Source organism: Balaenoptera ricei, chromosome 5 (assembly GCF_028023285.1).
Source record: "Balaenoptera ricei isolate mBalRic1 chromosome 5, mBalRic1.hap2, whole genome shotgun sequence".
Lineage (NCBI taxonomy): Eukaryota > Metazoa > Chordata > Mammalia > Artiodactyla > Balaenopteridae > Balaenoptera > Balaenoptera ricei.
In genome coordinates, this window is record NC_082643.1 from 30,187,654 (window position 1) to 30,204,904 (window position 17,251).

Genomic DNA, 17,251 nt, shown 5'->3' on the forward strand with positions numbered 1-17,251 from the left:
TATTCATAATTAGCTTGCCCCTTACTCCCTGAGTGATTTCAATCCCATGCGATAGTACAATTAAGTTCTTGCAATAGGTAATCTTCCAACATTTAAAAAATCCTAGTTTTTCGAATAGGTTAAAGCACTTTCAGTCATTCATAATAAGGTGTTATAAGTTCAATTAGATTGATTTCTTCCACATCATGCTCATAACTTTGATCCTCTGAAGAACAGGTATCCTAATTAGAAAAGGAATTAAGTTGGGAGAAGGGGTAAGTAAATTTAGAATGTGGGGCATTTTTAAAATTCAGAAAGAATGTCAGATTTTGAGATACTGCCTAATGCTTGAAAAGTGAATTTAATAAAAAGTAGGTTTTTCAACAAACTGTCCACAGTTCAGTATTCGTTGAACACTATTATGTGCCAGGCATCGTGCTCGCTGCTGGGGCTTTGACAACAAACACAGTTGCCACTCTGTGCTGTGATAATGTGTCAGCACTACTTGGCATTTTATTGTCAGAGTGCTTTTAGCTGCAAGTAACAAAACCGAGCTGAAAGTGGCTTAAATAGGGAAATTTACGTCACACACAAAAAAACTGGTGGTGGCAATTACAGGGTTAGATAATGTAGCATGCAAGGATGTCATTAAGGATCTAGATTTTTTCTATGCTTTCCCACCGCCATCCTCATCATTTTTATATCTTAGTTGCACATTGGCTGTGGCAGCTCCAGGCAACACATATTCATATATCAACATTTAAAGTCAGGAAAAAGGGAATCTCCTTGTTTGTGCCTCTTTTTAAGAATGAAGAAAAACTTTCTAGGAATTCCTCAGGAGATCTTCTTGTATCATTAATTACAATTGTGTTCCGTATCCCCCCGAAAGCTATCACTTGGCAAGTATAATGAGGTCATGGTGACTGGCTTATATTAGTACATACTCCACCACTGGGGATAGAGAAGGTCCATCCTCTGCAAGGACATGGCAACTTGAAGAGAGAGAACAATCAGGATTATGTTAGCAGGAAGGAAGTTGGGCAAGGGCCACTGGGTAGGGAACCAACAGGGTCTTCCACACAGATACATTCTGTCACTGGACCCTCAAGGCAACCTTGTGGGGTGGGAACTGTCATCTTTCTTTATAGATGAGGTAAAGTTACCCAGGTCCACCAGCTATGAAGTGAAGGAGCTGGGATTCAAACAGAGATTGCCTGACTTCAATCACCACACAATATCTGATGAATCTTGTCAAAGAAAACTGCTAATCACTGAAACATGCCTTTTCCAAATTCACAGCCTTGTCTCTTTTGAATTTACCTTAAATCTGTACTTCAGTTTGTCTGTCGAAAAAGCCTTAGAGAACTGTTACTGTAGAGTATGACTAAGGAACTTTGAAGTAACTGTATTTCAGTTTATGTAACGATTCTTCTCATAAATCTTCATTTTCCCCTCCCCCTTCACTATATGTTGATATACTTGTAGTATTATGGCAAAAAAAATGTAAAGGAGTTATTATATGGAGTTTACTGCAAATCATATTGAGAACATGATGCTTTAAAAACCCATACTAATTCTTTTGGTTTTCAAGATTTCCTTAAATTTAATTAGAACAAAGTGAATTTTAAAAGCATAAGAATTTTCTTAGAAACCTAGGAGTCATAGACTTAAAGAACTAAAAAGAAATTCAGAGATCATGTAGTTTAATTACCTTCTTACACTGATTTTACAAATGAGGAAACTTGTGCAACACTGAAAATCCTAGTTTGCAAAGATACTGGGAATAAAAGACATAGTATATGAAATAATTATCCATTTGATGTATCCTACATCACACACAAAACGGTCTGACAATAATAAAACCAATATAAATACCAATAGTATGAATACTGAAAACAGTTTACTTTTTTTTTGGAGGGGGTACATTTTTTAGGATTTAGCCAACTAGAGACACACAGTCAAATTTCTGTTTTAAAGCTACTTCGAATATTTCATTTCTCTGTGACTATATCACCAACTGGATACATATTTAGGATCATTAGTTTTATTTTATTTTGGATTTTTAGAGACTGCTTTTTCAAAGTTTACGGGCTCCTTGGAGAAGTGGCTGATGGCAGATCTGAAGTCAAAGATGTATATTATGAGTCTGAAACAATTTTCATAACACATAGCAAGGAAGCCATCGAAATCCACAAAGCCTACACCAGAGGCTGTTTGCGGGAGGCTGGGATGATTTGGGGCTGAAAGATACTCAGGATAGAAATGGATCACTCATCCTAAACCAGATTGTTTTTTTCAATCCAAGGAAAAACAAGATGGAACTCAAAATGTTGATAAATCCCCTTTAAAGAGACCCAACCACTAGGCAATGAGAATATAGCTTCAAAAACAGGGGGTTCCCAAAAAAGGGATTGATGGGATGAGCACTAAGAAATTCAATCCAAATAGGGAGCTATTGTGGTTCCCAAGTTGGCAGCTGTCTGCCTGGTTGAAACTGAAAGTGTTTTTATAGAACCAGATTTCTCCATTTAATTTAATTGAATTCCACATTTCTTATAATCTCCACAATACTTTGTTATTACTTTTGCTTTCAACATTCAATTATTTTTTCAAGCAATTTTTAAAAGAAAAAAATTTTATTTTTACTGACACATTTCTCATTTCCTTATTCATTCTTTATGTAGATCCAGGTTTCTATCTAGATTCATGTTCTTTCTGCCTAGAGGAGTTTAACATTCCTTGTACTGGTGTATTAGTGATGAATTTTCTCAGCTTTTGTATGCCTGGAAAAATCTTCATTTTAACTACCTTTTTTTTTAAAAAAAATTATTTATTTATTTTTTTACATCTTTATTGGAGTATAATTGCTTTACAATGTTGTGTTAGTTTCTGCTGTATAACAAAGTGAATCAGCTATACATATACATATATCCCCATATCCCCTCCCTCTTGCATCTCCCTCCCACCCTCCCTATCCCACCCCTCTAGGTGGTCACAAAGCACTGAGTTGATCTCCCTGTGCTATGTGGCTGCTTCCCACTAGCTATCTATTTCACATTTGGTAGTGTATATATGTCAGTGCTACTCTCTCACTTTGTCCCAGCTTACCCTTCCCCCTCCCCATGTCCTCAAGTCCATTCTCTATGTCTGCGTATTTATTCCTGTCCTGCCCCTAGGTTCGTCAGAACCTTTTTTTTTTTTAGATTCCATATATATGTGTTAACATATGGTATTTGTGTTTCTCTTTCTGACTTACTTCACTCTGTATGACAGACTCTAGGCCCATCACCTCACTACAAATAACTCAATTTTGTTTCTTTTTATGGCTGAGTAATATTCCATTGTATATATATGCCACATCTTCTTTATCCATTCATCTGTCAATGGACACTTAGGTTGCTTCCATGTCCTGGATATTGTAAATAGTGCTGCAATGAATACTGTGGTACATGACTTTTTGAATTATGGTTTTCTCAGGGTATATGCCCAGTAGTGGGATTGCTGGATTATATGGTATTAACTATGTTTTTGAAAGATACTTTCATTGGGTATAGAATTCTAGGTTTGATGGTTCTTTTTTTCTTCTAGTACTTTAAATAAATTGCTTCATTCATTCTTGTTTGATTTACATGTTTCCAGGGAGACTTCAGCTCCTATTATGTTTGTGCCACCGCACCACTACCATAGCTGCTTTTAAGATTTTTCACTTTATCACTCATTTTAAGCACTGTGATTATGGTGTATCTTGGTTTAATTTTCATGTTTCTTTTGCTTAGGGTTCATAGAGCTTCTTAGATTTGGGTTTATAGTTTTCATCAAATTCAGAAAAAAAAAATCAGCCATTCATTATTTTTTAAAATATTTTTTCAGTTCCCTCCTGTTTTCCTCTTCTTTGGGGTCTCCAAATTACTCACATTTAGGCTTCTTGAAGTTTACCCATGGTTCTCTAACATGCTCTATTCATATCCTTTCAGTATTTTTTCTCTGTATTTCATTTTGGATAGTTTCTACTGCTATATTTCCAAAGCTAATCTTGTCCTTTGCATTATCTAAATCTGCTGCTAATCCCATCCAAGTTTTTTTTTTTTTTTTTTTTTTTCATCTTGGACATTTTATTTCTTACTTCTAGAAATTCAACTTGGCTTTTTAAAATATCTTTCTTGGCTCTTTATGTTTAATCTTTCCATTACATCCTTCAACATATGAAATATAGTTTTAATAACATTTTTATGTCCTGTATGCTAATTCTATCATCTGTTGCATTTCTGCATCAATTTCTATTTATATATTTTCTCCTCATCATGAGTTATATCTTCCTGCTTCTTGGCGTATCTATGTAATTTTGATTGGATGCCAGATTCTATGGAGTTTACCTTTTTGGGTGCTATATATTTTTACTCCTATAAATATTCTTGAGTTTTGTTCTAGAATTCAGTTAAGTTACTTAGAAGCAGTTTGATGCTTTTGATACTTGTTTTTAAACTTTGGTAGGTGGTACCAAAGTAGCCTTTCATCTTGAGATAATTTTTCTCTACTATTAAGGCTTATGAGTCCTCCACATGATGCCCCATATTTTATGAGGCTTTTCCATTCTGGCTGGTGGGAGCATAAACAATTCCTGGCTCTGTGTGAGCTTAGGTGATTATTCTGCTTGAGCCTTTTGGGTGGTTCTTTCCTTAGCCTTCCATAGTTTCTTTACATGCACATACTGATCAGTATGCAGAAGACTCTGCATATCTCTGGAGCTCTCACTCAGTCAATCTCTCTCACTCTTTCCTTCTCTGCAGCTCTCTCCTTTCTAGTACCCTTTGCTGTGAATTCTAGCCATCTTGGTCTCTCTGGACTCCTAGTTCAGTCTCCTCAACCCAAGGATCTCCTGGGCTGCCTCTACCTTCGTTCCCTTCCTTGTGTTACAGCCTGGCAACTTCCTCTAGGCTTGCGGAAATCATACAGCTCAGCTCATTTTGTTTCCCTTTCTCAGGGATCACTGTCCTGCACTGTGTGTTGTCCAGTTTCTGCAAACTTTTGTCTTATATGTTTTGTTTGGGTTTTTTTAGGTGTTTAAGATAGGAAGGTAAATTTTTTCCTTGTTACTCCATCTTGGCCAAAAGTAAAGCCCCACTTGTTTCTTTTCACTGAATATTTTTAACCAGACTTTAATTTAAAATGTAATCTTTTAAAAAGTTAGATATGGCTTTTACTAGCTATAAGATAATATGTAAGGAACTGTAAGGCATGGAAAGAATCCTGGACTAGAGTTCTAGAAAACTAGATTATAGATCCATTTTGTCTTTCAGATTATTGCATGACTGCCTTCCCCTGGACCTGAGAACATTGGAAATAAAACATGTGGACCAAGTAATTTTTTTGGTAACCACACAACTCAGTCTTTTCCTGATTCTATAAAACCAAAAAAAAAAAAAAAAAATTCAAGAAGATTTTAACTCATTTTCAGAAGATACAAAGGTATTAGAGGAGTGCACAAACTAAAGTGCATGAAGAAGAGATAATGATGATCAGAGAACCAGGCATGTATAGGAATTGGAGGCCCCAGGAATAGTGGGGAAAAAGTAGGGGCTGAGGAAATGCTGAGGGGAAGTATGACATAGGTTTGAAAACAGGCGGATGAATTGAAAGTCTGCGGATAAAATGGTTAACTAGGTTTAGCAACCTCAACAGTGTCAACTAACCAGGGAAAAGTTAAATTGCATGTGACATCAGATAGCTAGAAACTCCTTTATTATAAATTCTAGCAGAAGGATCAAGTAATACATCTGGCATTTTGGCATTTATACAGCTGTTTGATATAGTGATGATTATGATGGGGATGATAATAAAAATAATAATAATTACCTCTTGTGGAAACCCTCAGAAACCAGTGTTTACGGGGGAAAACAACAAATAAAATGCTCATGAAGCTCTAGATTGTATTCTTAAGGACTACAAAATATCTTACTTGTTTAGAAGATGCTCTTACTGAGGAATTGTGGTTGGTTCCAGAGGAATCTTATCAATGACCTATTTCAAACCTCAGATAACAGGCTAAAGAGACTTGAAGTGAAATCTATTGCCAAAAGTCATGAAGCTAATTAGTCTTCAATAGGGTATTATAACCCGGGTCATCAGACTCTTGAGTAACAGTCTCTCTCAATTACACCAAGCTGCCAGTAGGGTGAGCTTTGATTCATCCACAATTTTCACGAGAATCTTCTTTTTATATGTCATGTTTTTTAACACATTATCAGAGACGGGTTTGCTCTATGACGATAGGATGATATAAAACCTGCTTGCTGACTTTTTGGCTAGTTCCATAACATTTCCCTCATTGTTATTGTTATTTAACAAACAGAAGTAGAGATCAAAGTATAATAGAATGTGAGACTCACTTGTGAATGTGGTTTTTTCACATCCTTTAAAATGTTTAAATTCATGAATGAAAAATACAAGAAAAGGATAGGGTAGGAAAACGTGGCTTGACATTAAACCAAGGAACACACATCAAGCCAACACAAACCAAGGTTGAGAGACAAATTCATGCTCTTTCTTGTTTTCCTTTAAGTATATTAAATGATTCATAAAACTAGGATGATAGTTTTGGCACTCAAGGAAACCTTTACATGCTTTTTGGTAGAAAACAGTAAGTGTCTTTACTGACTAGCCAGTGTGTTCATCTTAATACTTCTGGTAAGGAAAATAAACTATATTCTGGAGAAATCAGCAGAAATTCATAGACACTTAAGCCTTCCAGAGCCAATTTCTGTTGCTTCGGGCTTGAATAATTTTATTGAACTGTAATAAAATTTGAATTCCTTCTAAATTCCTAAATTTGGGAGGAGAATCTATTCTTATTTTACTATTGGAAGGGAAAGGAGGAGTATGAAATCATTCCAGCCATATCTAAACGTATCAGAAGAGTATGAAGGTTCCTATATTTGCTGTGTTCCCTCTGAAAGATACAAAGATGAGAGGTGATTGCTGGTGAATCACTGTTCTATTTTATCTAGAGACCTGAGTGCTCTCATTGCTCTATTCCCTTAGGGGGTCATGTTCCTCTGCTTAAAAGAATATTGCCTGCTCTGTGAGCTAATGATTTGTTTGGAGGATGGAAGTCTCACAGGTGAAGATAACTGCACAGCTTTTATAATGTATCTTTCAAATCTTTGATCTGCTTTTTTCTGAATACCTGGGACCCCTCAATAGCAAGATTAAAGATGCCTCTTCAGAGAAGAAAGGTAAAATTTGAAAACCTAAAAGCTCCTCAGATTTCCAAATAATATTTCTGTATTTCTTCATTTTGTCAACATCGTACTTGCTGTTGTCCTGCATTCATGTGATAATTGGATGGTAATCAAAATACAGTGTTAGATCACTAGTTTGTGGTTTTTTTCCCCATATTTTTCAAGGAGGCAGGGAACTACAAATCTTGTTTCAAAAAGGGGTTAGTGCAAACTAGCCTATGGCGAGGACATACATACTCATTTGATTCTATTTAATCTGACAAATATTTACTTAGTACCTAGTAGGTGTCAGACATTGTGCCTTCTTTTGTAGGGAATACCAAGAATCAGGACCTGTTTTCAAGAGATTCATACTCTAATTGGGCAGACAAGGCAATTACAGAAATGGCCATGATAGGATGCAGAATATGACAAATGAAAAATGCTTGCAGAGAAATGAATGACATTCAATATGGGAAGAGAGAGAAGAAATAATATTCAAGTGAGAGGGGGTGAGGGAAGATTTCAGCATTTGAGAAGGACCTTGCAAGGTGGGAGAGATTTCCCTGGAGGGAACTGGAGCTGGAAGTAAGGTGATAATAGTGTATGTTGCGTGTGTGTGTGTGTCTGTGATTGTGTGTGTGTGTTGTTGGGGGAGGGAGGTGGTCAAAAAGGGTTGAGAATCTTATGTTTAACTTGTGGACAGTAGCGAGTCCATGAAGATTTTTAAGCAGAGCAAAGATAGAATAATACGAGTTGTGGTTTAAGAAATATTTTTGAAGCATTTTAAAATTTTAGTGTAAAATTTAGCTTTTTAGTGTATTTTGAGGTAAAACTATGTCTGTGTAAACAACAGGTGTTTGATAATGTCCTACAGGTCTTATTTCCAAACAGAATACCTATCATTTAAAATGTTGACTGTACCAGTAGTATGAGAACTAACTTCTCATTTATATTTGAATCTTAAAGATTATTATTTTCACTCTTATAATGATGTAGCTCATCCACGCATAGATTTCTATTCTTGGTCAAATGAATCAGTAAGGGGGTGTACTTTTATAGCATTCTGGCAAATTTAATCTTCTCCACCACATGAACAGCTGAATTTTTACTGTCTGAGTAATATTTTTCTTAATTTATATTTTATTGAGGTAGCATTGGTTTATACATTGTATAAGTTGCATGTGTACAACACTATATTTCTACTTCTGTATACTTCACAGCGTGCTCACCACCAAAAATTTAGTTTTCATCTGTCACCATACAGTTGTTCCCCTTCACCCATTTTGCCCTCCCCATTTTCCCCTGTGGTAACCACTACTCTGTTCTCTGTATCTATGTGTCTGTTTTTGTTCATTGGTTTGTTCATATATTTTGTCTTTTTGTTTGTTTTTTATATGTCTGAATAATATTTTGAAGTGCATTTTTTGTTTCCTCCTAAGCACTTTAGAGCACAACATGCCCTTACAAAAAATGGGGAGATAAAACGTAACAAGAATAGAAAAATAAATAACTTCGTAGAGTAAAGCAAAGCAAAATAGATTTTTTAAAAGCCAAAAACAGGATTGCAATAAATGGCTCTTATCAGAAGCTAGTTTTGAGGAGTATTTTGTTTTTCATGATTATCATTATGATGATTAGGGTTAATCCCAGATAAATCTGAAAATGTGAGTAGCTCAATGTATTCTCCACCAAACCATTTATCAAAACAAGTAATCTAATAGATGGATCATACTTCCTCTGCTTTAGCTCCTGGGCAGAAAAAGTGAGAGCCTAAAGGGAAGATAACGCAAAACTACAGAACGAATGCCCAAATATATGACAAGACAACATCCTGAATAAGCAAAGTATTATCTGAAAGTAGTTAGTTAATAGTCAACTATAAATATTTCTTGAGCACTGAGCACATTGAAATTCAACAAGCCCTCTATATCTGAAGACTTCATCTTGCTTTCTCTTATTATGGATCTATTAGGAACGAGACCTTTCCTTATTTTCTAACTAGAGGACAGACAGTGGTGAAGTGGTATTCTACTGATGTAAAAGAACCAATAAAATTTCTTTGTGCCAAATTTACTATTATTTACTATTTATTCTATGGAGGAAATAAACACCAAAACAAATTATTGTTTCATCTAAATGGCCTAAGGGGAAAAAAAAAAAAAGAGTTCCAAATAGGAGATGCCCAGCAATTCCACTCCTGAGTATATAGACAAAAAAAAAACCTCCACTAATTCAAAAACATGCTTGCACCCCAATGTTCATATTAGTATTATTTACAATTGCCAAGGTATGGAAACAACCTAAGTGTCCATCAACAGATTAATGGATAGAGAAGATGTGCCATTCACTCACACTCACACACACACACACACACACACACACACACACACAATGGAATACTACTCAGCCATAAAAAAGAATGAAATTCTTAACTGGGGACTAGAGCCCAGTCAAGTTGATACATAAAACTGACCCTTACATTCCCCCTCTAGTTATTTGTTTGTTTTTTTAAAATTTAATTTTATTTATTTATTTTTTCTCACTACATTAAAATTTAATATATTGCCCTGTCATGATAATGCAGTCCTAAATTTCCCTTACAACTTTATTTACCACTACCTACCCTGCATAAATCCCATGTTTTAGTCAAATTATTCTAGAGTAGTGGTTCTCAAACTTTGCTGTGCATCAAAATCACCCGGCAAGCTTGTTAGATTTCTGAGTTCTTCCCTCATTAGGTCTGGAGTGAGGCCTGAGCATTTGCATTTTTTTTTGTTGTTGTTATTTCTGAGATATACATTTTAAAGTAATAACTAGAATTATGACTTATAACATTATACCAGAACATATAAGATTTTTAGAAATTTCATGTAATGTCTGAAACATTTATATTAACACATTTCCATACAAATAACCCAATGAAAGTTTAGTATTAGTTGTTTTGTTTGTTTGTTTTTTTATACTGCAGGTTCTTACTAGTCGTCAATTTTATACACATCAGTATATACATGTCAATCCCTAGTTATTTGTTTTTAATTGACTATTTTGACTAATTATCACAAGAAAAGTATGTAAGGAAAAAAAGTAGAATTAAGAGAAATTACTATCAAATATTTTCTCAATTAGCATTCACACCTGAATTGAGAAAAAATAGGAAAACTTACTATCATCAGAAAAGTAAGAGTATAATACTAACTAGCATCTATGAGCATTTGCTCTTGTCCATAAGGTACAACACTGAACATTTTTTAAAACATAAACCTATTTCATATTCCTTACAACTGATCAGTACCTACTGTTGAATATTTAAGATAACTGAAAAAATGGTGATTTATCAAGTTGAATAAATCTATCAATATTGTATGTTCCCTTACACATTGAAGGTATGATACAGCACAAAAATGCATCCAACATTCACATAGTAATGAAAAAATAAAAATAAAATTGCCAATGGTCGAATAAACCTTTGCAATGAAAATGACTTAGCCATTAAGAATGGTACAAAGATCTAAATTGTTTTCAGAAACCAAGGCCTTACCAATAGTCGGATCAGGTGCAATGTCACTTCTACTCTCCTTCCATGACAGCAGGTAGTCAAGGCTGGTGAGATCTGCAGATTCTATATAACTATTAATGGTCAGCATCATCTGATGAGCTTTTGCTATTCCATAATGAACTTTTGTCTCATCCATCAGAGGTATGTTCGTTATCTCTGCTGTCGTGTCATAAGCTTGCTGAAAGTATTCAGAAGCTTTGTTGTAGTATCCCTAAAAATGTAAGAGAAATAATTTTTTTCTTAATTTTAATTTATCATTCCACATGTCTGCCCACCTTGGCATGTGCCACAGTGATCCTTCCACAGTTTTAGCAGTTCATCTTCAAGAAGAAAGAGATGGCAAGCGGGGCCTCTATTAGAATAAGTAAGTTTCCTTTTAAAAGCTGTGATTAATATCCATGCGATATCTTGAAGTTCATTCACCAAGAAAGGTGTATCTACCAGGTTGAACTGTATGAAACTTAATCTTTTTTGGATTAAAAATGGTCAAATATTAGCATTTTGCTTCCTAATATAAGAAAGAAAAAAGAAGTTTGGGAAAGAGTGAACTGATTCACATTGATTTGGATGGAATTTTCTTACTTGTTGCATTGGATTTACCAAATGAAATCTTTTTAACCAGGTTTTGTTTTCAGTCACAGCAAGAGATCATTCTAGCCAACCCATTTAATCAGTGGTGAGTGAAAATGGATGTATATTCCTGCTCTTCCATTATTACTCGTGTTTTCCCATGTGCACATATTCTTGACTAAGAATGTGGAAGAAGAAAAGATTTTGAAATAACATGGTCTTGACAACAGCACTAGCATAACTCAAAAGATCATTTAAATGTTTATATCTTCTCCAAGTCCCTTGCAACATTTTAAGTTGCAAAAATTCAAGGTTTCCTCCCCTTCCCTTCCTTCTTTCTTTCCTTCCTTCCTTCCTTCCTCCCCTCTCTCTCTCTCCCTCTCTCTTCCTTTCTCTCTCTCTTTCTTTCTCTTTCTCCCTTTCTTTCTTTCCTTCTTTCTTTCTCATTCTCATCTCTCCTTCTAAAAGCTACTGTCTACAAATAAATAACATTTACCTAATTCTTATGAAGTGTCAGGGACAGTGGTAAATACTTCATATGTATTATGTCATTAGCTTTCATACCCTATGAGGAAATATTATTCTTATTTTACAAATAATGAAATTGAGCCTCAGAGAAAAGACTATCTTCTGCCACCTCCCCAAGTCTTCTAAAAATCCTCCTTAAAAACTCTTCCTCAAAAGGGGATATTATTTTTACAATTAAGCTATACTTGTAAAGACTCTAGGGAAGAAAAATTTCCTTTCTTCACTGATTTATAACCCTGGGGAGTCCATCCTCTTCCCTTTCCTCCCCTCTCCTTTCTTTCTCTCTCTCATATGCACAAAAACATGTATGCACACTCTTGAAGAGAAATGTTTTACTATGAGCTTTCAAGTCATTTTTCTCACAATGTTTTATGAAGGAACTGGAAATGAAAGAAACACCATAGAAACAGCTTTATACCATATTCCATTACAGGTAAAATGCATACTCAACAACCACACATCTCTGTACAGTCATAGAGTCCAAAGAGCAGAAAAACTGATTGAATAAAGAGGCTGCTGGCAAGGTGAGGAGGGGGAGGAGTAGGGCTTATGTGACAGTTATGTTACATACATGAGCAGCACATGTAACACTGCTATATATCCACAGGGACAATTTAAGTGAACCATTCAAATGGCTCACTCCAATTAAATTTTCTAATTTAAACAGACTTCCTCTATATTACATCAATAACAATTTTTGTTTGTTGAGGTGAACAATTCTTTCTCATATTTCAAAGCATAAAACAGGATTTATATGAGACTAAGATCACTTAATTAAGAAAATATAAAAGTATATCAAAGATATTTGTATGTCAATGAAATAAATTATATGATTGAGAAATAATATCAATATTGAAGACAATAAAACTAATTAAAATTATAGATTGCCCTGTTAGATATCAAAGATATGGGACAAAATAGATGAAAATATATGACTAGACCAAACGTTTCTATTTTTAAAAACAGAGAAGTATAAATATCTAATTATTGTTCTAGCTATAATCCTGAGCTTTAGGCTGTTCATTGCTTTAGGTGAGGTTTCAATTAGGAGAATTAGGGACCATAAATAAATGGACATATATTTGAATTTCCAGAATTTTTTTGATATATTATTATTTTGGAACAAACTCATTCATCCAATGAATAACTACTATTTACCAGGCCCATGCCAGGCAGTAGAGATTTAGCAGTGAACAAAGTTTAAGGTCAAGTAGGTGAGCTTGCTGCTGGTGGAAGTAGTCATCTGCCTATAACTTTTATTAGATCTTTTTTAACAAATGCTTTTTCCCCCTGAATACTTCTATTATTATAATAGGTAATTAGGCATTGTAATTAGGTAATTATTCTTCCCTCAAATTGTGTCTAGTGTTCAATCTTGAGACACACACATACCTGTCATAAAACTGGTATCAAGCTAGATTTTTCTAGTTTAAGGCACCCTTAAGAAATATAACATTAGTTCTTCTCAGATGCAAGAATTTTTATACATACCTTTTTAGAACGAGGTTTCATTAATGTGCATTGTATTTCCAGATTTTTCATTCTTAAAGAGTTTACTATCGAAATTTAATCTCTTCTCTAAAGGTTCTGTCCAACTTTCCACAGTTCCTGTTATCAGTGAATCCCTATGCTGTTATAAAATTCAGAAGATTCTAGTAATTAATCCTGGCAATCTTAAATATGAGTTTGGGAATACAGAAGTGAATTTATAGAAGTGAATTTATGCACTTCATAAGTGCATCTTATTGGAAGAGAAAACTTCATTTAATGTTATAAATATCACTAATAAGCATTAGGTGGACAATTTCAGGACAAGATCTTGACATCATAGATGTTGAAACACAACTTGAATTATTACACTATAACATAGAATTTTCATGCATTATTGTGATTATTATCAGATCCTTCTTAGTGTCTGAATTGTCACTCTGTCCAATGAGCAAGCTCAAAATAAATGGGCATTTTCTCAGGACTAAGGAAGAATCTTTTCTTACACAATTCCCTTACTGTGTTAGTGCTGGAGCTACCTTTGTTTTAACTATGTGATTATGCTCTGCTCTTATTAGAGAATAAAAGATGTCATGAAGGGTCTATACCTAGTTATTTTCCCTAAAATATTCTCACTTGACCCCTTTACATTGATGATATATTTTCAATTAAAAACCAATCACATCAGGTGGGTGGGATGGGTGGCCCATCTTCCATGATTATATAGTAAAAGGTAAACTAATTAGGATGTTTTTAAGATGTGTTAACTTAAATTATAATAACACTATAATAATTAGAGAAAACTGTATTTTTCCACATACAGTTTTATATTATAATTGTGGTCTTATAACAATATTATTTCTTGGAAATTACTGTTAAGAATACAATTAGAATACATTGCATGAATAATATGAAGCCAGAAAAGGTATGATAAGGGCAGTTGGTAGAGGTTCTTAAAAGGTAGACTGACAAATATCAGTAATATTAGAGTTGCTTTTAAAGATTCAGTGCAAGTTTTCAAAATGCCAAAATATTGGACAAAAATGAAACAGAAGTTTGGAATTTCAAAAGTGAGAGGCTACTACTCTCAACTGGTATAAAATTGGTTACAAATTTATGGATTGATCCAATGAACTCGCATATTTTTGTTCACCAACTCTGTGCCAGGTTCTCTTCTAGAAATTGTAATGAAATTTTAAAAAAGGCAGATCTGGTCTCTTTTCTCATTAAGCTTCCATTCCAGACACATTCAACAACAAGAAGAAAAATATCACAAACAAGAAAACTATGAGACAAGTGCTGCATGGGAAATTAAAGTAGTATTAAAGAGTGAGTTCGTGGCTACTTTTGATTGGGTTGACTCAGGGAAGACCTTTCTGAAGTTGTGGCATTTAGCTGAGCTCTGAATGACAAGAAGCCAGCAATGTGAAGTTCAGATTGGGGAGTGGTCCACGCAAAGCATTCCAGCTAAAGCAAATGTCCTCAGGCAGAAATCAGCTCAGCATGTTTGAAGAACTCCACAAAAGTCCCTTTGGCTCTGGTGGAGAGCATAAGGAGAGTAGAAGGCAATAAAGTCAGAGACTGGGAGTGGGGGAGGTAATGTATCTCATATAGATTGTTTCAAGTCAGGGTGAGGATTTATATTTATGTCCTCAGAAGACTGGGAAGCAAAGGAAGTATTTTAAGCCGAGAAATAACATGATTTTATTTACATTTTGAAAGGATTACTTGGGCTTCTGTGTGGAGACTGGATTGGATGGAGGAGAAATGGGGAAATGGGTTCAGAGCTTACTGCAATAGTACGAGTGAGAAAACATTGTGTCATAACCAGATGTGGTGATAGTAGCAGAGATAGAGAGAAGAAGTGTTTTGGTGGCATGAAGGTCAGGTTTTGCTTCTGGATTGGATATGGAGCAGGAGGGGAAAGATGAATCAAGAATATCCAGATTATTGGCTTGAGCAATCGAGTTGATGGATAATGGTACCATTTATTAAGATGTGGAAGCCTGGGGAGAAGTAGGTCAAAGAGGGAGGAATCACATTAAACTTGAGACGTCTATTAGAAGACATCCAGGGAGAGATGCTAGGGAGGCAGCTGGCTTTACAAGTCTGGAGTCCCAAGGAGAGGTCAGGGTTGGAGATATAAATTTAAGAGTCATCAGTGTATGGATGGTATTTAAACCATGGGCCTGTATGAGGTCAGATAAGGAGAGTTCACAGATTGAGAAAAGAAGGTTGCCTATGAAATGCCTGAATAGTATTCTATCCTGGTTGAACATTAAATAGGAAGAGAAACAGAATTTAGGGGAAAGCTGATGAGTTGAGTTCAGTTTTTAATAGGTTACATTTGAAGAGATCTAAGTGAAGATGTCAAATAGGCAGTGAGAATGAGTCTGCAATGGAGGAGAGAGATCTGAGTTTGAGATATTAAGAAGGTAAGTGCTATTGTGTACCCAGTATATGCTAGGAACTCTATTAGGTACCACGTACATGTTTTAAAATTTCTAATCCTCATATAACCAGTCTTCAAGGTATCTTGTTATTGACATTTGAAAGATGAGGAAACTGAGGATCAAAGAATTAACTTGCCCAAGGTCGCATTTAATAAATAGTTGAGTGCAGATTCAAAGTCAGGTGGGAAAAACTTGGTGTAGTTCCTCTGTCTTGCTACAGTTTCCTTCAAGGGAAAGCTTAATAGATAGTGTGTGGTGCAAATAGTTTGTGAAACTGTTTGGGTGTAAAATTGGAACAAAGGAATTTGATACAATTAGGAAACATTCATAAGCAACTGAATAGCAGACATGAAATAACTCTTTGTCAATGCTTTCCTAGGATATGGCTTTGTAGAACTAGGAGGAAATTCAGGATGTCATCAAGGCTATCACTTTGTCTCAAAATTACAAGGAGAAAAGAATAACTATCACTTAGTTCTAATCCACTTAGCTATACATTTTCAAATTATACTCATAGTAATGATATAACAACTTGGAGTCAGCCTGAGAAGTCATCAGTAGATTTTCTGACTTGAGAAAATACCCGCAAAGAATCACAATAATGCACAAAAACTGAATGTAACATTAACAAGTTTAGTATCAAATAAAGCTTTCTCTTGAAGTCTATGATGTCATAAAATTATTATAGTATTATGTTCTTAATACTATACTATTTATCAGTGACTATTTATTACATTAAGATGTAAGCAACCATGAAGGTATATGAATCAACTTGTACATTTGAAGGCATGCATATTTGAAGAGAGCATGAATACTTGGAATCCTACAAATTTTATACTAGAATAAGGATAAGCTGGTAAAAAAAATTAACTTTTGGTAGTTGACACAGCCTTTGGATATTACTCATGTCTCTAGCTTTAGATATTAAACTCTTCTTCAAGAATTACTAATCAGAGAATACAATACATATTGTTAAGATACAAACTCTTGGTAAAAAAAAAAATTAAGAAAATGCAAGTATAAAAATATTACCCCTCAGAAATGTTTATTGTTTTTACCTTCCTTATGCTTTCTGTAATTGGGAAAATACAGGCTAATACTTGATGTCCACATTATACTAAAAAACTGAGTTCTGGATATTGTTTGGTGGTAGGGTAAAACAATTTGTGCTTTTTGCACTTCTCTTTTGAAGAACAATCCTTTTAAAAGGTAGGATTATATTTACTAGAAGTGTCAATTCTGCCACTATAGGATAAGCTTGTCCATTAGACTGTAAGCCTTACAAGGGCATAAGCCTTCTCTCTCTCTCTTTTTTTTTTTTTTTTTGCCACTGTATCCTGAAAAGCAAACAAAAGGAAATACAAATACAACAAGACAGGAGTCACCAGAGGCAGAGGGTAGATCACAGAAATGGGGGTGGCAGAAGGAGCACCCAGCAGAGAGAAAAACCTGGGGGT

At 34.8% G+C, this 17,251-nt stretch overlaps 1 protein-coding gene across 1 annotated transcript in view; it reads right to left on the bottom strand.

The window, feature by feature from the left end:
- TTC29 (tetratricopeptide repeat domain 29) overlaps nt 1–17,251 on the bottom strand; it is a 251,221-nt gene that overhangs the window by 87,531 nt on the left and 146,439 nt on the right. Inside the window, exon 9 of the mRNA XM_059923939.1 lies at nt 10,738–10,966. Within this exon, the coding sequence (XP_059779922.1) occupies nt 10,738–10,966 (229 nt within the window). The remainder of the gene's footprint in view (nt 1–10,737; nt 10,967–17,251) is intronic.